Source organism: Myotis nattereri, assembly GCF_964212035.1.
Source record: "Myotis nattereri genome assembly, chromosome: 4".
Classification (NCBI taxonomy): domain Eukaryota; kingdom Metazoa; phylum Chordata; class Mammalia; order Chiroptera; family Vespertilionidae; genus Myotis; species Myotis nattereri.
In genome coordinates, this window is record NC_138079.1 from 102,197,113 (window position 1) to 102,218,525 (window position 21,413).

Sequence of the window (21,413 nt, forward strand, 5' to 3'; positions counted from 1 at the left end):
AGAGGAAGGGAGAGATAGAAACATCAACGATGAGAGAGAATCATTGATCGGCTGCCTCCTGCACACCTACTGGGGATCGAGCCCGCAACCTGGGCTTGTGCCTGACCAGGAATTGAACCATGACCTCCTGGTTCAGAGGTAGATGCTCAACCACAGCCATGCCAGCCAGGCTCCATCTGGCTACTTCCTTACTGTGGCTGCTAAGAAAGTTAATGTCCCGATGTAGCCCACACCTATGGCAACACCCTGTCTCCTTTGATAGTCCTTCAGGGCCTGTTTTCTTGGCTGCAGGACTGGCTGTGTTCAGTCCGTCTGGGGTCCCGGCCTTCCTGCTCTGGTTTAACGACCATGGAGCCAGCAGTTGCTCCTTGGCATTGCCTCTGCCCAGGCCAGAGGTCTCCTGACCCTAACCTCTGGTGCCACCTCAGATCCTTCCAGAAACAGGCAGTTGGGGAGGCCTTGCAGGAACATGAGAGTTGAGGGCTCAGGTTCCATTGGCAGTTGGGCCAGAAATTCACGAAGTTCTGGTAAGGAAAAGGTTCCAGAAGAGCCCCGCTGCCCTACCTACCTTGGTATTGTCTTGGAAGGAGGTGAGATATGAGGACCGGAGCTCATCCCTTCACACCCCATGTGTCCCCCCAAGGTCCAGGGCTGACTTCCCTGCCTCCCCGAGCCACTCCCCCTCTCCCCCTGCAACCACCCTGGTTTCCAGCTCTGGACGGCCACAGGGTACTAGGCCAGGGTCTCTTGGCAGTGGCCGAAGCCAAAACAGTGGCTGCTGATGAAGCTGGGTCCAGTGAACCAGGTGCAACTGGGGTCAGAGCCAGGAGGACGATCCAGGGAGGGGCCTGCAGAGGGGTGTGATCCCCAGGTAGCTTCACAGCCTGGGGGCTCCCTCTGGCCTGGTCAGGCAGGACATTGTCCCATTTCTGCTGCCCAGTGCTGTGTCCTCAGGCAGGGAGTGCACCTCTGAGGCCGAGTTTCCGGTGGAGCAGTGAGAGCCAAGCCCTCTCTGGGCCGGGCTGTGTGACAGCAGAAGGAGCCCAGTGAGCTGGCCAGGCACACTCCGTGGCAGTCACACTGATTCTGGGCCCGTTACCCTAGGCTCCATCCAGGAACCAGCGTCCCTGCCAGCCCAGGAGGCCAAGTGGCGAGCTCGAAGGTGCCTTCCTGCAGAGCTGGCTGATTGCAACTCCTCATCCGGGGCTTCGCCCCCCTCTCAGCTAAGCACTATCACCCTGGAGGACCTGGGGCTCCTCCTGGAGGAAGGGCTGGCCAGCCCCGAGCTCCTGAGTCTGGAGGAGGTCTCAGAGAGGTATGAGCCCAGCTGCCTGGCGTCCTCCACTTCCGTCCCAGAGCAGGACACCCCCAAGCGCTGGAAGCAGCTGGAGCAATGGTGAGCCCCGCGGGGGCGGAGTGGGAGAGCCACACGTCAGCCCCAAGGCACGTGTGCCGACTCGGCCTGCTCCTCGTCCTGGCCAGGGTGGCCGACCTGCAGGCCGAGGTGGTGTCCCTACGGGGACACAAGAACGACTGTGAGCGTGCCACACTGAGCCTTCTCCAAGAGCTGCGCCAGGTGCAGGCCCGTGTGCAGCTGCAAGACTCGGAGCTGAGGAAGCTGAAGCAGGAGTTACAACAGGCAGCTTGGGCCCCTGAAAAGGAGGCCCTGGAGGTGAGACACCCACCGGCTGGGAGGCACCTCATCCCCACCCACAGGCCGGGCTCCCCCATTCCCAGGGGTCGGGCAGCTGCCTCCTGGACCCTGAGCCCAGCTCCATGCTGCTGCCCAGGCTGGGAGCCCAGAGAATCCCACAGGCTGTGTCTGTGCTGGTCAGGCTGTGAGGGCCCAGGCCTACACTCAGCCCACACCCTCCTCCTTGCAGTTCCCCAGCCCCCAGAACCAGAACAAGATGCAGGCCCTGGACAAGAGGTATCCCCATGCTTGTGTGTCGGTCTCAGCAGGAGGGAAGGGGTTGGGGAGAGCAGTGGCTGGTGCCGGACCGCTCAGAGCATCAGCTACAGGGTTTTGTTTTCCCAGATAGTTGTCTTGCCCCGGTAAGCAGTACATGCCCGTGGCAGAACTCAAAAGGTCTGGGTTTGTGTGAGCCTTGGCAGCCTACAGAGGCCTGGGAAAGGGGTGGGAAGCTTGCTGCTGGGGCCCTTGGCTGGGCTTCCAGACCCTGAAGGCTGCCCAGCCTGCTCTGGGCTTCTCCTGGCCACCAGGAGGGTAGCCGGGCAGGCCCCAGGCAGAAGTGGCTCTTGTGTGCCAGGTTGGTGGAGGTCCGGGAGGCCCTGACCCAGATCAGGAAGAAGCAGGCACTCCAGGACTCAGAGCGGAAGGGCACCAAGCAGGAGGCCAACCTCAGGTGGGCACCTCTCACCTCCCTCCCCAGGGGCTGGTTCTGGACCTGCTGTGTGTGGCCATGTGGGCGTCACCAAGGCAGGGAGGTGTTCACATACCCTCGGTGCCAAGCTGCGGTTGACAGGGAGCCTCAGACACCTTGTGGGTCTTCTGTGGGAAAAAGAGACTTGAACTTGGGTCCCCAACCATCCTCTTTCCCACAGGTCCCTCCCTACCAGGGCCCAGCTCTCACCACGTCAGGGGCCGGGGGGCGGGGGGGGGGGTGGGGGGCGGCGCTTGCAGGAACACCAGCGTCTTGTCCCCTCTTTGTGTTTGCTCAGGTGAGCTATGCACCTCCTGCTCCTCAGGCCTGTAGGTCAGCCTAGGGCCCCCAGTGCAGCTTTGGCCTGAGAAAGGCCCTGCCAGCTTCCCTGTGGCTCCCCAGCTAGCCCCTCCGGCTGGCCGGGTTGCTGTGACCTTTGGCCAGTGCCCTTAGGTTGACCAAGTTGGCCAGGAAGCTGGAACAGGAGGAGCAGAACCGGGAGGTGGCCTGCAGTGCCCTGAAAAGGAGCCAGGAGGAGGCCAGCCAGAAGGTGGACCAGGAGGTGGCCAGGCTGCAGGTACCAGGCAGGGCGGGCAGGCAGCTAGGCTGCCAGAGAGAGGGTCCGTCTGGAGGAAACCCCCACACGCCCAGCCCAGCCTGTGTCCTTCCCCTTACAGGCTCCTCCCTCTCTCCAGCTATCTTTTTAGTTCCCTCCACGTGATCAGACTTGGGGGGTAACCCCAAGTCCTACGCTGTCTAATACAGTGGCCACTAGCCACAGGTGGCCCTGTATATTGAAATTAGCTAACTTTTTTTTTATCCTCACCCAAGGATATTTGCCCATTGATTTTTACAGAGAGTGGAAGGGAGAGGGAGAGGGAGAGACAGAGAGAAACACTGATGTGAGAGAGACACATTTGCCTCCCACATGTCCCCTACCAGGGCCAGGAGCCTGCAACCAAGGTACGTGCCCTTGATGGGAATCTAACCCCAGACCCTTCAGTCCGCAGGCTGACGTTCTATCCACTGAGCCAAACCGTCCAGGGCGAAATTAGTTAACATTTTAGACAATTTAAAACTCGGTTCCTCCATCATGTGAACCAAATTTTAAATGCTCAGCGGCCACGTGTGGCCAGTGGCTGCAGATGGGGCTGCGCTGAGATGGAGCATCTTCATCACAGAAAGTGTCGTTAGCACCAGCTCAGCCACCGCTCCTCCTCCCCTTCCTGTGCAACCAGCACCCAAAGTAAGAAACAACCTCAAAGCCCGAAGCCCCTTCCTCGGCCATTTTCAACCTTGGTGCTGCCCTCATGCACCCCAGAGCTTACCTTCCTGAAGACGCACCTCCCAGTGCTCGGGCCCCTGGGCTGCTGCAGGTCCCCCTCCAGCGGGAGGCGGGGGTGGGAGGGCCTGGGCCAGTGGTCGGCAAACTCATTAGTCAACAGAGCCAAATATCAACAGTACAACGATTGAAATTGAATTTCTTTTGAGAGCCAAATTTTTTAAACTTAAACTATATAGGTAGGTACATTGTTATTAACTTAATTAGGGTGCTCCCAAGGCTTAGGAAGAGCCACACTCACGGGGCCAAAGAGCCACATGTGGCCCACGAGCCGCAGTTTGCTGACCACGGGCCTAGGAGGTGGGTCAGGGGATGGGGCAGCCTCTTCCGCTCTGCAAATAGAGACCAGGGACTGCGCTGCACACCAGGGCGGCCCCAGCTGCTGCCCACATAGCTCGGCTGCTCAGCTCGGGAGTTTCCCTCCCGCCTGGTTCCCTCACGTGGCTGCTTGCTGCCCACTGGCCAGGAGCTCCGGTGGCATTGGGCCCCGGGGACTCCCAACATGACAGGCGCCTGGTGGGATGCCTGCCTCTTCCCTCAGCCCACTCTAGGGCCCGGGTCTGCAAGCTATGGCCCATACCTGGTTTTGTCAATAAAGTTTTATCGTCAGACAGCCACTCCCATTCATTTACTATTGTCCACGGCTGCTTTTGCGCTGGAACCACAGAGCTGAGGAGCTGTACATAGACCCTGTGGCCCATAAACCTGAAACATTTACTCTCTGGCTCTTTACAGATCATTTGCCCAGTCCTGCTCCGGGTCACCCTGCACAGGCAGGGAAGCTGGCCAGGGCTGGTGCGCACCAGCACATGCATTCGACCTCCCTTCCTCAGGCTCCCAGCTCTGGGTGTGGTTTGGTGGTAGCTGCTATGCCTTCTTCCGATCGTCACTGCTGTGGCCACCAAGTGTGTTCTAGACCTACATGAGCTTGGCCTGCAGACCCCTCACAACCCTGTGCCTGGCCCTCTGGGAGGACATGTGACCCCTGCCTTTCTTCCTAAGGAGGGTGTGGCGGGCCCAGCTCTGCTAGGCTCAGGGACAGCCAGGGACACAGGGCACAGAGCCCCCCTGATGGAGACGGTTGGGCAAGAAAACAAGTCTGAGATGGCCTGGTGGGCGGGGGCAGCTGTGGGAAGAGGGCGCCCAGCACGGTGGCAGCACGGTGCCCATGTGCCCCCTCCACAGGCCCAGGTGACCAAACTGGGTGAGGAGATGAGCCTTCGCTTCCTCAAGAGGGAGGCCAAGCTGTGTGGCTTCCTGCAGAAGAGCTTCCTGGCCCTGGAGAAGGTGGGAGCTGGCAGCTGGCGGGGCTCTGCTGTGCCCCTGCTCCCTGGCTCACAGCAGTGGACGGGGTCTCCCCAGAGAATGAAGGCCTCGGAGAGCACACGGCTGAAGGTGGAGAGCAGCCTGCGGGAGGAGCTGGAAAGCAGGTGGCGCAATCTCCAGGAGCTGGCCGAGGAGCGCTTGCAGGCCCTGCGGGAGCAGTGCAAGGTGGGCAGCTCGGGCTGGGCACGGGCGGGGCACCTGGTGGGGGCCCAGGTCTCAGGCCACCTCTGCACTACAGCAGGAAGAGTGCTACCTCCTGGAGCAGTGCCGGGGCCTGGACAGGGCCGTGGTCCAGCTGACCAAGTTTGTGCGCCAGAACCAGGTGTCACTGAACCGCGTCCTGCTGGCCGAGCAGAAGGCCCAGTGGGTATCCAAACGGGGCAGCGGGCAGAGAACGCGGGAGTTGTCAGGCTGGGTGGATGGAAATGGCCCCTCTCCCTGGACCCCAGCTTCCTGATCCCAGTGTCAGGCCCAGTGGGGTGCCTGGCAGAGTAGCCACGCACCCTCAGCCTGCCCCTCACGGGGGGACTCATTGTGGCAGCGATGGACGCAGCCCTGTTTTGGTGGCCCCTGTGACGGCACTCCCATCCTCTGCTCCAGTGAGTTTCTTGGAAGGTTCTGGAGCCAGCAGCCAGGCTCCCCTCCCTGGCCCAGCTCTGAGCGGCGGGCCAATCTCCGCTGAGGGACAGTCTCTCTCAGTGGCACCAACCCCCAGGGACGCCAAGGGCCACTTGGAGGAAAGCCAGGCTGGGGAGCTGGCTGCCTACTTGCAGGAGAACATGGAAGCCATGCAGCTGGCCAGCGAGCAAGCTCGGCAGGAGATGCAGAGCACACTGGAGCTGGTGAGGGCTGCAGGCGCTGGGTCCAGTCTCCTTGTGGGATCCCCCACCGCCCAGCACCCACACTCGGCCCGACCTCCCACAGCTCCAAGAGAAGAGGCAGGCCTTGGAAGCGTCCGTGGCCGAGCTGGTCAGACAGGTGGGGGACCTGAATGACCACTTCTTGGCCCTGAGCTGGAGGCTGGACCTGCAGGAAAAGACGCTGACCCAGAAGCTGTGTGAGGTGAGGCTGCCCGGGGGAAAGGCAGCTTAGACAGCTGGGGTCCTGGCGCCGCTCTGGCTCCCTAAGGGTGGAGGCCGGACCGGCAGGTCCCGGAAGTCCCCAGTGACGGTCTGTGAGGCCGAGGGCGGCTCTGAGGCCAGAGCCCTCCTGCTCGGAGCAAGCAGCCCAGGTCAGCTGCTGAGACGTTCAGGGGCCCAAAGGCCTGACCACACAGCGGGCTCCATGCAGGGGCCAGCACAGCAACTCTGCCCCTTGGGTTCTTTTCTCTCCTTTTTGAAGTTTAATCCACACACCGTACACTTCCCCCCTTTGAAGTGTGTCATTCAGTGTGTTTTTCATGTATTCAGAGTTGTACAGCCACCACCACAATCACTTTTAGAAGGTTTTCATCAGCCCAAAAGGAGGCTCTGTCCTCCCTAGCAGTCACTCCCGCCCCGCCCCCGGACCCTGGCACCCACCATCTGCTTCCTGTCTCTGTGGATTGGCCTGTTCTGGGCACTTCGAAGATATGGAGTCAAACACTGTGTGACCTTCTGTGTCTGCTTCCCTCGCTGATGGCTTTTTTTATTTTTATTTTTTATTTTTTTAATTGTTTTATTGCTTAAAGTATTACAAAGGGTATTACGTATGTCTCCTTTTCCCCCCCGCCCTGCTGATGGCTTTTTTAAAGTCCATTCGTGTTGTGGCATTTTTGTCCTTTTGGGGGCTGAGTGCTGGCTGTTCCACCATATGATGGACCACAACTGTTTACCCATTTGTCAGTGATGGGCACTGGGCGGCTGCCCTTTTTGGTGACACGGAGGGCGCTGCTGTGAGCACACACGTACACCCTTTGGTTGTGGGGCAGGCCGCCCACCGGCCTGCCTGCGCCTCCTCTTCCTGCAGTGTGGGAGGACTGTCTTTCTCTCTGTCCCTATCCCCACTGACTCACCGGGGGCCGCAGGGGTGGGGAGGGGCTGAGCCAGGCCTGGAGGGTGCGTGGCTGGCCTGGCTGGCCTGTGCGAGGCCTGTGTGCATGAGCTCAGGGTCAGAGGCGTGCCCAGTCTGTCTGTCCACACTCCGGGCCTCACTGGGTGTCTGTGTCCTAGGCAAAGAGTGAGCGGGAAGGTGCGGAGCGGAGATCGATGGAGGGCCTGGCCTGGTGTCGAAAGGAGGCCCAAGCTTACCTGAGGGAGGTGCGGGAGACAGTGGACAGCCTGCCTCGGCAGGTGGGTGAGGGCTGGGGTCGGACCGCCCTTCCCCTGCGTGCCCACCCTTAGTCGCCAGCCCACCGCAGCCTCTGCTCCGTTTCAGATAGAAGCTGTCTCTGACAGGTGCGTCCTGCACAAGAGTGACTCGGACCTCAAGATCTCTGCTGAGGGCAAGGCCAGGTGAGGCTCCGCTGTCAGAGCAAGTCTGGCAGGACCGCACCTGGGAAGGGGAGGGAACTCCACTGGGTTGACTGCCAGGGAGTGGCCGGGAGGGCACAGCTGCCTCAGAACCACTTGCTGCACCAACAAGCCTTCTCTCAGGTGCTCCTACCTGAGCTCCCAGCATGTGGCAGCCCTAACCCCTCCCAGCCCTGGCTTGGGGGCAGCCTGCATGGATTCCCGAATCTTTCCCTCTGTCACTCCAACCCCCACTAGAGGGGTGTGGCAGAGCAGAGCGCCCCTTACTCTGCCCAGGGTATCCTCCCTCTACTCACCTTGCCCCTCACCCTAGAGCGCTCCCCCGAGCCTGGCAGCCTTGGCCTCCCGTACCCACAGAGAGTTCGAGGTTGAGGCCATGCGGCAGGAGCTGGCTGCTCTGCTGTCCTCCGTGCAGCTGCTCAGGGAGGGCAACCCCGGGCGGAAGATTGCCGAGATCCAGGGCAAGCTGGCCACGGTACCCTCTCGGGCCCCAGTGCCCGTCACGCTAAGAAGAGGGGGGCAGCCCCCTGTGGAGGGTGCCCAGGGAGGTTCACGGATGTCCTGCTGGGGGACTCCCCACCTTAGACTCTGGAAGTTCCAAGTGGAGGCACTGTTGGAGCCCCACACGCTGGGGGCATCGGCAGTCGCGGTGAAAGGAGCGCCCTGAGCACTGGCTGCCCCCCCCCCCCATCACGGGGCTATAATGCCCCCGATCCCACCAAGGGGCCAGGTCCTGCTCTTGGTGGGGGGGGCTGCTTCCATGTCCACGAATGAGGGGCAGTATTTAGTTTCAGAACCAAATAATAAAATTGGAAAACAGCATCCAGGACAACAAGACCATCCAGAACCTCAAGTTTAATTCGCAAATCAAGATGGTGAGAAGCGGCCTGGGCTGGCTCCGGGGCTCCCAGGCCAGAGGGTGGGCTGCTTTCTGTGCAGAGCCCGGCCACCAGCTCCCCTGGCCCCTCCCAGCCTGCCCACCCTCTGTCTTCTGTCTTCCCTGCCATCTGTCTGTCTGTCTGCATGTCTGGCCTGAGCACCGTTTCCAGGCAGATAAGGCCCTGGTTTGCCCAGAGGAAGATAATCCTGCCTGCAGGCCCCCCTCGGTCCCATCCCTCATTCCCACCTCAGCTCTGCCCGGGCCGCCCCTGCCCCCGCCCCCAGCGCACGGAGGAGATGGCCGCGCTGAGGGAGTGCCTGGAGGGCCCGCGGGCCCTGACGCTGGACAGCAGGAAGGTCCTCGTGTCCCTGGTGAGACAGCAGTTCATCAAGAACGTGGCCTCTGGCGAGCTGGTCCCCATGAACCGCTGGGGCGTGTATCAGGCCGTGAGGTGAGCAGTGGGGAGCTGCCTCGGGGTCTAGGTTCAGGGGTGGGGAGGCCCCGAGGCCCGTGGGCCCTGAGCCATGTCTCCGGGCAGGTGGCTGCAGTGGAAGGCGGTCCTCATGAACCAGGTCGCCAAGCGGAGGCCACGGACAGTCTTGGAGAGGTCCCTTGGCCAGGAGCCTGCCCACCAGCTCCCCATCTTGCCCCTTTTCCAGAAATAAACATGCCACTCCTGTATGTCAGGGCCTGGCATTCCCTCCAGGGGGTCAGGAGACCCAGGCGGTGGGAGTGGCCAAGAGGCTCCATCCCTGAAGCCTGTCTGTCCCCAGACTCCCAGGATGCCCTTCTCCTGCCCAAGCCTAGGGGAGCCCAGCCCCCGCCGTGTTCCTGGGCCGGAGATCCACAGCCACTCCTGGTCGCCCCTCCCCCACCACCACCCCAGCCTCAGGACCTGTGTCTGTCACCCATGCCCTCCACACCTGCCAGGTGCCCAGCAGAGAAGCGGCTCTTCCCGCCCTAATCTGGGGAGCAAACAGTGTCTGTTCACACACTCAGCAGCGCCCTCCTCCTGCCTTGCCAAGAAAACGTGGCTCCTCTGGGCAGCTGGCCCTGCCACCGGCTTCAGGGCTTGAGGAGGGGCCACCTGGGACCGGCCAGTGGGTGGGCAGTGGGCGCGTTCGCCTGGGGAATCTCGGGGCTGGGCTGGTTGGGCACAGTGTCTAGACCTCCTGAGCCCACAGCCTCTGAGTGGCCACAGCTCCTGTCCTGTCCTCCCTCCTGTGGGCAGAGCTCCAAGGGCTGGGGGCCAGGGTGGCCGGGTCGGGTGCCGCAGCCTTCAGCCCCTGCCATCCCTGCCCTGGTGGCCTCTGTGGTGGCAGCTCCAGGTCCCAGGTGAGCCCTGGCCCTCTTCCTGGGCCTGGAAAGTCCCCACCTAAACTGGTTTGTCCTCCTGGTGGCCACCAGGGCCACCCATCCTCAAGGGCCCCACAGTCCCTCCCAGGACAGCCCAGAGCTGGAGATTCCAGACCCCCGCTGCCACAGCTCACTGGGCCTCGGCCAGCTGCACCCCCTCCAGGGCCTGGGCGCCCCTGCCTGGCAGCTCTGGGCCGGCCTCCACTGACCAGCTAGCCAGCAGGTCACTGAAGTCGGGAGTACCGGGGTGCAGCAGGCCCAGGGGGCTGGGCGCCGGCTCCTTCCAGAAGGAGGGGGGCAGCTTCCTCTGCGTCATGGGTCTGATGTGGCCGTACTTCTGCTCCAGCCTCAGCCGGTGGCTGGCGGACACCCTGGGCACTGAGAACTGCCGTAGTCCGTAGTCAAACAACTCGGCCAGGGGCCCCAGCGGCTGCACCCTTTCTCCGCCAAGGCCTGTCTCATGCACCTGCCCCTGGGGACCCCTGGGAGAGTGGACCCCAGGCTCAGCAGCCTTGTCATCATTGGGGGACCCTCCCTGGGCCAGGTGCACCAGGTCTGCGTAGTAAAGCTCCCTGGCTGAGCTGCTGGCGGGGTGGCCATCGGCGTAGATGTCACAGGCGTCTGGGTCCTGCCCCCCGTCTTTTCGGCCAAAGTACCTCTGGATGTCGCCGCTGATGAGCTCAGAGAACCGCAGCAGCTGCAGTGGCATCTCGGGGCTGCTCGGACCTGGAGGGGCCTCTTCTGGGGCAACTATGGCCCAACCTGAGCTGTGCGGGGCTGGGCTGTGGGCCCCTGGCCCCTCACCCTCCAGATCCTCTTCATCTTCCTCCCCTACCTCCTCATCCTCCTCCTCCTCCTCCTCTTCCTCCTCCGAAGTGTCCGGGGGCTCTGGGTCTGGGGGCAGGAAGGGCCGAAGGGAGGGCAGGGGCAGCTGGAAGTCACAGAGAGGCTGGATCACGCCTGCAGCCATGTCCTCCACGTTGGAGCTTCGGGGACCTCCGGGCAGCGGGTGCCTGCGGGGAGGGGGGTGGAGAGGGGGCAGGTTATCAGTCAGGGCCTGCAGCCCCTGGTGGAACTGGGCACTAGGGCCACCGGTTCTTGGAGAGGGTGCTGAGCTCAGAAGTGGGTGAGATTTGGGAGAGATGGGGCAGGGCACCATGGTAGTGGGCGTGGCGGGAGCAGGGTGGGGGGAGCCTGCAGAGTGCAGGCCGAGGGGGTTAGAACAGCCAGCGGCCTGTGGATGGTCAGTCCTGTGAGCAGCGCATCCTGAAGGGTGGTCGGTGGGGGTGGGGTGGGGGGTAGATGGCAGGGTGGTGCCATGGAACAGTCGACTTGGGGAGAGAAGTCACAGAAGAGAGAAGCAGGGGAGGTGGGCAGCAGGCGTCCAGGCACTGGGGTGAGAGTGGGTTTGGGGCCTTGGAGGGCAGAGCCCTTGCCCCAGGATGGGGTTGCTATGGTTCCCGAGGTTGCTATGGCTCACGGAGGTGGTGTCTGCCCCCTCATAGGAGTGTTGGGTTGGGAGCATCCCACCATCCCTGAGATGCCCACACTGAGCCAGGGGACTGGGCTTGGCATCCTCAGGGGGCTTCTCCCACCCCCATTTCTGCCGTCCCGTCTAATTCTAATAAGAGCAGTCACAGTGCCAGGCTTTCATTTGTTCCCTTCTGGGAGCCAGGGGTGAATGAAACAATGCTCCATGGTGCAGCGGGTCAGCAGGAGGCGAAAGGGGCCGGTGGCCTCCTCTTGGCTGGGGCTGGGAGGATGGGGCAGGGAGGATGGGGCTGGGAGGATGGGGCTGGGAGGATGGGGCGGGACGATGGGGCGGGGAGGATGGGGCGGGGAGGATGGGGCGGGGAGGATGGGGCGGGGAGGATGGGGCTGGGAGGATGGGGTGGGGAGGATGGGGCTGGGAGGATGGGGCTGGGAGGATGGGGCGGGGAGGATGGGGCGGGGAGGATGGGGCTGGGAGGATCGGGCGGGGGCTTGAGGAAGAGACTGTCAGGGGTGCCTCTGGCTCTCCCCTTGACCTGCAGCCAAGCAGGGGGCTGGGGGCTGGTTCTGAATGCAAAGCCTCCCCCACCAGGGGCCTGTTGGCCTGCCCCCTGCAGTTGGGAAGCCGATGAGTGAACCCGGGAGAGAAGGAAGGAAGGAAGGGACTGTGATGTGGAGAGCAGGAGAAGGGGCTCCTACATTGTCAGAAATCGCCTCCCTGGGGGCCGGGTGAGTCCACAGGCATCACGGGGAGTCAGGCGGACCTGGGGGGCACGGCCTCCCCTCCCTGCAGCCTGCTGGCCATGCCGTGCTCCCATCTGGTTCAGGGCTGGGTCCCTCTGCCCTTTAGTGGGGGCATCTAGTGGCCCCAGCTGTGGGGTGGCTGCTCATGTGGAGCTAGGACAGTACCCCCGCCCCATGTCCCAGCCTAGATGGCCTGACCCTGCGCAACCCTGCTGGTGACCCCCACAGTGGGTAGGTGGCCCCCAAAGGCCACCTGGTCAGAAGGGCCCACAGCCTTCCCGGGAGGGAGACCCCCTAGCCTCCCGCCTGCTGCCCGGCGCTGCTCTTACCTGTGAGGCCTGCAACTCTGCGGGGCAGGCCCACCTCCACCTGGGCTCAAGCATTTATAGCCGCTCTGCTGCCGGCCAGGCTGGCAAATATTTGGGGACTGCATTGTCATCGCAGACTGGGCAAATAGAATCCGTTTGCTTTAGCGCCCAGCAACCAGGGCCCAGCCAGGGGGAGCCTCGGCCTGCCTGGGGACCGTAGAGTGTTTGCTGCGCACCCAGCTGGCTCACACCCGGCCGAGGACCCTTATCTCCGCCGCTGATTGGGGCCCCGACCGAGCCTTGTCAAATAGGCGGAAAATTAAATTTCATGCTATTTTGACTTCTGGAGTAGCCTTCTCTAGAGGACATCCTGCTTGTGCGGCGCTCTGGGTGCGCGGGGCTCTGGCCAGCAGCGCACCTGAGCAGGCCGAGGGAGGAAGGCCGGGGACCACCACCGGGCCCAGGTGGGGGGCTCATGCTGGCGGGGCCCCTGGAGCCCCTGCTCGCCCTCTCCTGCCACCTCACTCACCCCAGAGCTGCCATTGAACCCCTGCTCCTCCCCCAGGGCTTCCTCCCCAGGGTCCAGGCGGAGACAGCACCTCCCTTCTCTGCTTCCTTTTTTGGCTCCCACACCTTCCTCTGGGGGGGGCGGGGTGTACCCCCTCCCAGCCTGTGGAGCTTGCCTGCAGGGCGTACTTGCTACACCTCCCTAATGTGTTACAACCAGGAGCAGGACCCCGAGGGTCTGCCCCCTGCCAACCTCCCATGTCCCGGAGGCCCCAGCCCCTCTGCCCTGTGGTGCTGCATCTTGTCCTGAGGCCGCCGTAACCATCGCCACAAGCAGCGGCTGAGAACAGAGAGGGATTCTCCCAGTCTGCAGGCCAGACCTCTAAAGTCCAGAGTCTCTTCGGACCCTAGCTGGGTAGCTCAGTTGGTTAGTGCATCGTCCCAATACCCCAAGATTTCAGGTTCGATCCCTGGCCAGGGCACATGTAAGAATCAGCTGCCCTACCCGGTTTGGCTCAGTGGATAAGGCGTCAGCCTGAGGACTGAAGGATCCCGGGTTCGATTCCGATCAAGGGCACGTATCTCAACTGCAGGCTCAATCTCTACAATCCATGCATCTCTCTCACATAAATGTTTCTCCCTCTCTCTCTCTTCCCCCTGCCCCCACTCTCTCTAAAAATCAATGGAAAAATATCTCCGCGTGAGGATTAACACACAAAAAAAGAATCAGCCGAGCAATGCATAAATAAGTGGAACAACAAATTGGTCTTTCTCCCGTCCTCTCTCTCTAAAACCAATTTAAAAAACCCAGGGTTTTCGGGGCTGGCTCCTCTCTAAGGCTCTGGTCGGGAACCGGCCCACACCTCTCTCCTGGGCTCTGGTGTCACCGCGCGATCCCTGGCATTCCCTGGTCACTCGGCTGTCCCCATGCCAGTGCCCGTGTCCATGCTCCCTCTTCTTACAGGGGCACCACCACTGGGTCAGGCCCACCCTACTCCAGCCTGAATGCCTCTTCACTTGATCATAAATGCAAAGGCCCGATTTCCACATCAGGTCACATTCTGATGTCCAGGGGGACTTGAGTTTGGGGTACATTGTTCAGTCCAGGGAGGGCCCTCTATGTGTGACCATGCCCCCCCACCCCCACCCATCACTGTGGCCACTGCCGAGAGCCTTGCTGCCCTGGACCAGCCCCTGTGGGGCTGGCTGGGAGGACCCCAGCGTCCCATCCACTGTGGCTCCCAAAGCCACCACCGCTTGTGGTCCAGGTTCTGAGGGCAGAACAGCAGCCCCTCCCCGCTTGGCATGTGTCCCGCCCCCGGGCCCCATTGTTACTCCCCGAAGTGGGGGCCACCCATCCAAGGGGATGGGAGGGTGTCGGATGCCACCCCACCTCTCCCTGGGTCCTTGCCCTTCAGCCCCAGGCCCCACCCCCTTCAGGAGGAGATGACGCCATCCCACCAGTGATATCCAGGACTTCCCTGCAGACGGGGGTCGAGGGGGGGTCTGCCCTGCTGATTGCTGCCAGTCACTTTTCAGGCATCTGGAGGGTCACATGTAGGCGTGCGGTGCCACCCCAGGAACAGGTCCTGCCCGGGCCAAGTTGGTGACCTGCCATGCGTGGGTCTTCGAAGCTGCGGATGTTGTTTGCCTGGAGTAGGACCAGGGTGGGGGGAGGCAGGGCCACCGCAGGCCCAGGGAAAGGCTTCAGGGAGAAAGGAGGGGTGTGTGACAGGCCAGGCCTCCCTAAGGCCTATGGATACCATTGGTCATCACGCACCCTTCAGCAGGCCTGGGGTGAAGCCGGCCTCAGGTGGGGGTGTCTGGCGAGGATCTGCTGCATGGGTCCAGTCCGTGTTTGGACCTCAGTCCCCTGGAGACTGACCTCCGTCGTAGCCGCAGTTCTCCGAGACTCCGTGGTCTGATGACACTGTTGTCCAGATCCTGCCTGTGAGGGGGCCCTGCCCCAGGCTCTCGCTGCCCAGCTGTCAGCCAGGATCTGCAGGAGGCCTTGGGTGGGGTCCCAGGTGGTGCCGGGGCTGCTGGGGCCCCTGGGCTCTCTTTGCCCAGGTCTTGCTCTGCCTCCTGCTGGCCCAGGGAGCTGCCCACTGTTACCTGCCCTACCCCAGGGCAGCTATTTTCACCCGGTTTGCCACCTAGCACACTGTCGCGACACAAGAATTTTTTACACATGCAATACCCAACTGTTCAGTCAGGAGCACTGACCCCTGCTCCCTTAGATTGTCAAGTGAAAAGTCGACAACAGCCAGTACAACAGCCGTCCGGTGTGAAGCGGGTCTTTTCTTTTGTCAGATGGGCCACAAGCGTGTCTTTTGGGGTGCCACAGAACTTCCCTAATTCGTTTATGTGTGTCATGAAATGAAACCTGTTGAAAATCGCTGCCCTCAGGCCAGCAGCTGCCCAGGCTGTAGCCACAGTGCCCCCTGCTGCCGGTCAGGAAAGACCGGTGTCAGGCCCGCGCTTCTGGCCTCCAGGCCTCCTCCGTGCCAGGCATGGGCTGGGTGCTGGGGGCACTGAGGAAGATGAGATGCCACCCTGCCCTCAAGAAGGTCCCCCCACCAATTGGCCAGAGGAGGCGGTTTTCGGGTGCTGATGGGAGCAGGAGCTCATCTGGCCGAACTGCAGGAAAAGGGTCCTGCAGACGGGACAGCCTGCAAGGACCCAGACCTCGAGGAGCGGGCACCCCTGTGGTCGACTGCACGATGGCCCCAAGGACGTCCGGGCCCTAAGCCCCAGCAGCTTCGGCCACGTCACCTCACATGGCAAAGGAACCTGCAGAGGTGGCTGAGGAAGGACCGTGACGAGGAGGGGATACTGGGTCCCTGTCAAAGGGAGGCCAGCAGTCCGAGTGAGAGGAGGAGAGGTGAGCACAGAAGCAGCCCCTGCTGGCTTTGGAGGCGGAAGGTTGCCCCAAGCCGAGGAATGGCGCGGCCTCTAGAATCAAAGCGAACGGAACTGGCTCCCCGCAGCGCAGCCCCGCAGACCTTGATTTCGGCCGGGGAAGCCCATTTCCACAGCCCGGTCACAAACCCGTGTTGTTTTCACCGCTCGGCTTGTGCTCCTTGGTTTCAGCAGCAGAAGGGAACTCCCAGGCGGCAGCACCGGCTGGACAGTGGGGCTGGGCGGCCGCAGGACCCCAGGGCCCAGCTGTGGAGTCTGGACCTTCCTCCCAGCCCCAGGGGAGCCCAAGCACCAGCTCTTCCCGGTCACGGAAACCAGATCTGAGGTCGGGGCGCTCATGGGGAGGGGGCCCGCGGTGGTCAGCCCCGGGCCTGCCCCTTCCTCCGTGCGGCTGCACCTCCTCGGGACTCCTTTCCCCTCCTGGCCTCTGCCCCAGGCCCCTGCTCAGAGGAGTCACGGCAGCAGCTTTGGGTCCCGTAAGCGGCCCAGGGAGGAGATGTCCGCTCTCACCAGCCATGGGAATACCGCCGACAGACAGCGGCCCCTGTTCTCTGCTGGCATCACCCAGTGCTTGTCTCTGCTGGCCAGAGACCAAGGAGGGAACCCAGCCTAAGACACAGACTTCTGGAGCGGGGCGGGGGGACCGGAGCACACAGGTGTGTGGGCAGGACATCCGGACAGGAGACGCCTGAGGCCAGAGACCGGGGCAGGGGTACGACCGTGCCAGCCGTCAGTGATGGAGCCACAAGGCAGAGTCTGAGGGGTTAAGAGTGGGGGGGCAGATGTGAGAGGATTTAAAGAAGCAGATCTGGGGCCTCAGTAGGCGTCAGAGAATTACCCACTTCCTTGCCCCTAGGCCAGGTTCCTGATGGAGGCAGGGGTCTGGCAGGTGGACTCGCTTTCGTTACTGGTGAGGCTGGGTTGGGGTACACCCTGAGGGGACCCTGGATGGGCAGAGGGACCCAGTTTCCTACACATGTCCAGCCCATGTTGGGTGGCCAGCCAGGCCAAGTGGCATGGGTGTCCCCCAGGCCCCTGCGGCCCACCGGGCCCCTAGAGTGGGGCTGGGGAACAGGCATTCTGACTGCCAGGCCCGGAGCCCGAGCATATGTCCCAGCATCTGCTCCCAGCCAGCTTCCCATTTGGGGCAGCGTTGGGCCTTTCGGAGGTCTGTGCCCATCCTGTCCCCACCAGCCCCCACCTGTTGTCAGGCCTCAGTCCCCAGGAGAAAGGCTCTGCCCTTCCAAAGGCGGTGGGCCTGCCCGTCTCCACGCATCCCGTATCGATCGTCCCAGGGAAAATCAATAGCTCCAATATGTCAGCTCTCAAGTGGCGCTACGATGAATTATTCCCGGCACTGGGCACACAAGGGCTGCAGCCTTCCTGCCCATTAGTGGGACATTAGGCCTCCTGTGAGGTTTCTCTGTGTGCTTTGAGATAATGAAGGCTGAGGTGTTAGCTTATGTCCCTGGGAGGCGGGGAGGGGGACCATGACCAAGAGCAGGCAGGGCTGGCCGTACCAGGTACCTGTCACCCAGTGCTCGGCTGGGCTTGCTGGGGTCAGGGTGGGGGGAGGAGGGGAGGGCCCCAGAGACAGAGGAGGCCCTCGATCCATCTGGTTGTGGCTTTGCCCACTGTGGGCCCCACGGCATCGAAGGGTCCAGTGCACCATAGTAGGTGGGGCTGTCACTGCCCCCCGCCGGAGCACACCTGTGGCTGGACAAGGTGAGTTTATCTGCTTGCAGCCAGGAGAATGTGTCCCCGGGGACACGGATGTCTCGGTAGAAGGGAGTTAGGAAGGGCTGTGGGTTCAGGCCAGGGCTGGGTGAGAGGCTCTGCCCTGGGTTACACACTGTCAGGAAGCAGGCGGCTCTCTGAATGGGTGCCTGCCTCAGTTTCCTGGGGCGCCCTAACTAAGGACCACCAACCAGATGCCTTAAAACAACAGAAAAGTTGTCTTCTCACAGCTCTGGGGGCCAGAAACCCAAAGCCAAGGTGTGAGCAGGGACACACCAGTACTTCCTTTGAAGGCTCCAGGGGAGTCTCCTCAGGCCTTTGTCTGAGCTTCTGGTGCTGCTGGCAACCCCGGGCACGCCTTGGCCTCTGGCTCTTCACACGTCCTCCTCCCCTGTGTGCTCAGGGTCTTCTCTTCTTCTTCTTTTTTTTTTTTTTAAATATACTTTATTGATTTTTTTTTTACAGAGAGGAAGGGAGAGAGATAGAGAGTCAGAAACATCGATGAGAGAGAAACATCGATCAGCTGCCTCCTGCACATCTCCCACTGGGGACGTGCCCGCAACCCAGGCACATGCCCTTGACCGGAATCGAACCCAGGACCCTTGTGTCCGCAGGCCGACGCTCTATCCACTGAGCCAAACCGGTTTCGGCTCTCTCCTCTTCTTATAAGGACACCCGTCATTGGGCTTAGGGCTCACCCCGTCCCCTATGACCTCATTTTAACAAATTACATCTGCAAAGATGCTGTTTCCAAATAAGGTCATGTGCCAAGGTTCTGGGTGAATGTGAATTTGTGAGGGACACCATTCGGCCCAGTACAGCATATTTTATTTTTGGTTTTACTTTTATTTAGTTATTTACTTTAATATATTTATTGATTTCAGAGAGGGAGGGAGAAGGAAAGAGAGATAGAAACATCAATGATAAGAGAGGATCATTGATTGGCTGCCTCCTGCATGCCCCCTACTGGGGATCCTGCCCGCAACCCAGGCATGTGCTCTTGACTAGAATCAAAACCGGGACTTCAGTCCGCAGGTTGATGCTCTATTCACTGAGCCAAACCAGCTAGGGCCACTTTATTTTTATTTTGACACTATTACAGATGTCCCCATTTCTTCCCCCACCTTCGCCCACCTCCACCCAGCCCTCTAGTACAGCATCTATAATAATAAAAGGGTAATATGCTAATCAGGCCAGACATCCTTCCGGACAACCTTCCAGATGAAGCCAGGTCTGTGAGAGAAGCCTGGGTCCTGGGTGCCTGCCGTAGGCCGGAGGAAAGCCCGGGTCCAGGGTGCCAGAGGGAAACCGGTGCCTGTAGCCGGGAGAAGGAAGGCCTACTCTTGTGCGAATTTCGTGCATCGGGCCTCTAGTCTTAATATATCTTATCAGAAGGAGGGCAGGGGAGGAAAGGCTCCCCCATGGCTGGTAAAGGACAGCCTTCCCTCCTTTAGCCAGAACAGGTGTCTGTTCCTTTTTGAGGTTTGGGCTGTGTCCTTGTTTGTGTTCAGATGTGATTACAAGAGGGTGTGTTTCATGTGGAGCCATCACAGTCATGGCGTGGCCTGGTCTCGTGCGGATGTCCTCTGACAGTTTATGTCCAACAGCAGACCCGTTGAGCACCAGGCACCCCATGGGGGCCAGGGGCTGCCATCCTCTTCAGACTCCACAAAGCTATGATCTTTGCATCAGGCCTTTACCTACAACAGAGACCAAGGTGCAGCAGGAGCTTGGGACAAAGGACAGGTCATCCGGACACCCGGGTTTGCTCATTCCTTGTTATGGCCATGAGCTGCTCCTTCCAGACCCTGGCCTCAGAGCGCCCCAGGAGCCAGTGGCGGTAAGAATTGAAAGGGCGAGGGCTATGCCCTCCATCTTGCCCCGTACCCTCCATGTTGGGGCAGCCGCCACGTGCTCAGGAGAGTACCTTCTTCCCGGAAGCCCAGGCCCCTGCTGGCCACGCCGAGAATTTCTTTAAACTAACCAATGACAATCAAGGGACGTGTGCGCCATAGAGATGAGCACATCCTGTGTAAGAAGATCCGACTGGTGCCTGGCCAATCGGCAGGGCCCACAGTCAGCTCCCCTCCCCTCACTCCACCCCCTATTAAAACCCTGTTTCTCCTACAGCGGTTTCACTCTGCTTCCGGTCGCTGCGTCGGCCAGGAGCGGGAGTCGAGCTAGCTCAGTAAAGGACCCTCTGCTTTTGCATCGGACTGGCTGGCCCCCTGGTGTGGTTTTCTTGGGGATCTTGAAATCTGGGCACAACAAGAATTCCCTCCACTGCCTCAGGATAGGACATTTCTATGCTGTCCCGTTATTAATCATAACAGCTGTCCTGGGGTCCACCAAGGGCTTCCCAGGCACAGAAGCAGTCCTAGCAGCAGCCTGCTAAGGAGGCGTGACATTTTACAGCTGATGAAACAGAAGCTGGAGGGGTTCAGTCACCCATGCAAGGTGTCTTCTTTCCGTCACCCTTTCCGTCACCCATCCGGGGCAGTCATCGAGACTGAGACGGGCTTAGTGGCCCCTCAGAGTGAAGCCTGAGTGCCTGTCCTGGCCTCCCGGCTCTGCCCCCACTTGCTGTCCCAGCGCAGCTTGTGCCCTGATGCCCTAAAGCAGCGGTTCTCAACCTGTGGGTCGCCAACCTGTGGGTCTTGACCCCTTTGGGGGTCGAACGACCCTTTCACGGGGGTCGCCTAAGGCCATCAGAAAACACATATATAATTACATATTGTTTTTGTGATTAATCACTATGCTTTAATTATGTTCAATTTGTAACAATGAAATTGGGGGTCACCACAACATGAGGAACTGTATTAAAGGGTCGCGGCATTAGGAAGGTTGAGAGCCACTGCCTTAAAGCATTCCAACCAGGTAGCTGCATCAGCCTAATCAGCAACTCCACACCTAACTCCAGGGCTCTTTGATCTCCACCTCCTCCAAAAAGATTCTGGCCCCTCCTCCCACTTCCTGCCCTCTCCTCCTACCACCCACAGTGGGTGCTCCTGGGAGTCCCTGTGGGCCATTTGGTTGGGCAGTGATTCTGGGCGGGGTTCTGGGGTGGAAATGGTGGAGTGGGGCCCAATGAGGAGGATCTGGGTACACAGATCCATCTGTTGACACAGCAACTTGGAACTCCTAGGTGGGGAGCTGAACTGCTGCCAAGCATCTGGAGCTAGGTTTCCTGGGGTGGGGAACATTCCCAGATGTTGCTGAGTTCAGGACACCTCTAGCTCGCCACCCTTGCTCTAATGTCTGGAGAGTTCCTGAGGGTGCAAAACTGGTCTTGAGTCTGGTGCTTCTGCCAGAAAAAAGGTGCAGGTGAGGGGCGCTCCAGAGGCAAAGAGGCTGAGCTAGGGAGGCAGCACATTACAGCCCACAAGGTGGCCTCCTGACCTGATTTTTGTCACTAAGTTACCCCCATCATCCGCCCCCCAACCCCCCCCCCCCCACACACACACACACACACACATCCCCACAGAGTCTGTGATGATGCCTGTACCTCCCTCCCTATGTGGTCTTCAGACAGGATGGCTCGGACAGAGCCAGGGCCAGTTTGCCTTGAGGGCAGAATACTCCAGCAACTTTCCCAAGAAGCCAACTGGGGTACCAGGTAGAGCAGAAACCCTGGGATCCCCGCAGGACACCCTCCCAGCCTGACTCCAGGTGAACCGGAGCACACTGCAGCCGCAGAGGATTAGTGCTATCTCGTGCAACGTGATTCCGTTGGGCTGGAGAGGCGGATGTGTCCAAGTGCAAGATAGATGGCTCCTATGATTCTAGGTGTGCCCTGCTGCGTAGGGTTAGGGAATCATGGCCTTGCGCGGTAAAGCTTGTCTTGCAGAGCGGTTTGGCCAGCCCTGGGACCTGAGCAGCTTTGGGTGCAGATGCCTGCGGTCCCAGGGCGCAGGGGTGCTCACTGCCAGGGGGGAACCCATGGGCAGGCTATGTGCTCACGGAACT

At 60.9% G+C, this 21,413-nt stretch overlaps 2 protein-coding genes across 2 annotated transcripts; one reads left to right on the forward strand and one right to left on the reverse strand.

Moving 5' to 3' along the window:
• Positions 1–469: 469 nt before the first annotated feature.
• CCDC154 (coiled-coil domain containing 154) lies at positions 470–9,062 on the forward strand (the record flags this gene model as incomplete). Its single annotated transcript, XM_081090289.1, has 18 exons — positions 470–527; positions 713–805; positions 1,105–1,396; positions 1,483–1,672; positions 1,884–1,930; positions 2,271–2,366; positions 2,838–2,961; positions 4,912–5,013; positions 5,089–5,217; positions 5,291–5,415; positions 5,768–5,894; positions 5,977–6,114; positions 7,203–7,322; positions 7,408–7,484; positions 7,860–7,977; positions 8,291–8,377; positions 8,667–8,833; positions 8,921–9,062. The coding sequence occupies 18 exons, from the start codon at positions 470–472 to the stop codon at positions 9,045–9,047; spliced, it is 2,217 nt and encodes a 738-aa protein (XP_080946415.1). The 3' UTR covers positions 9,048–9,062.
• Positions 9,063–9,868: 806 nt separating this feature from the next.
• PERCC1 (proline and glutamate rich with coiled coil 1) lies at positions 9,869–10,708 on the reverse strand (the record flags this gene model as incomplete). The annotated part of the gene is made up of 1 exon (XM_081090239.1): positions 9,869–10,708. The coding sequence occupies one exon, from the start codon at positions 10,706–10,708 to the stop codon at positions 9,869–9,871; it is 840 nt and encodes a 279-aa protein (XP_080946365.1).
• Positions 10,709–21,413: the final 10,705 nt, after the last annotated feature.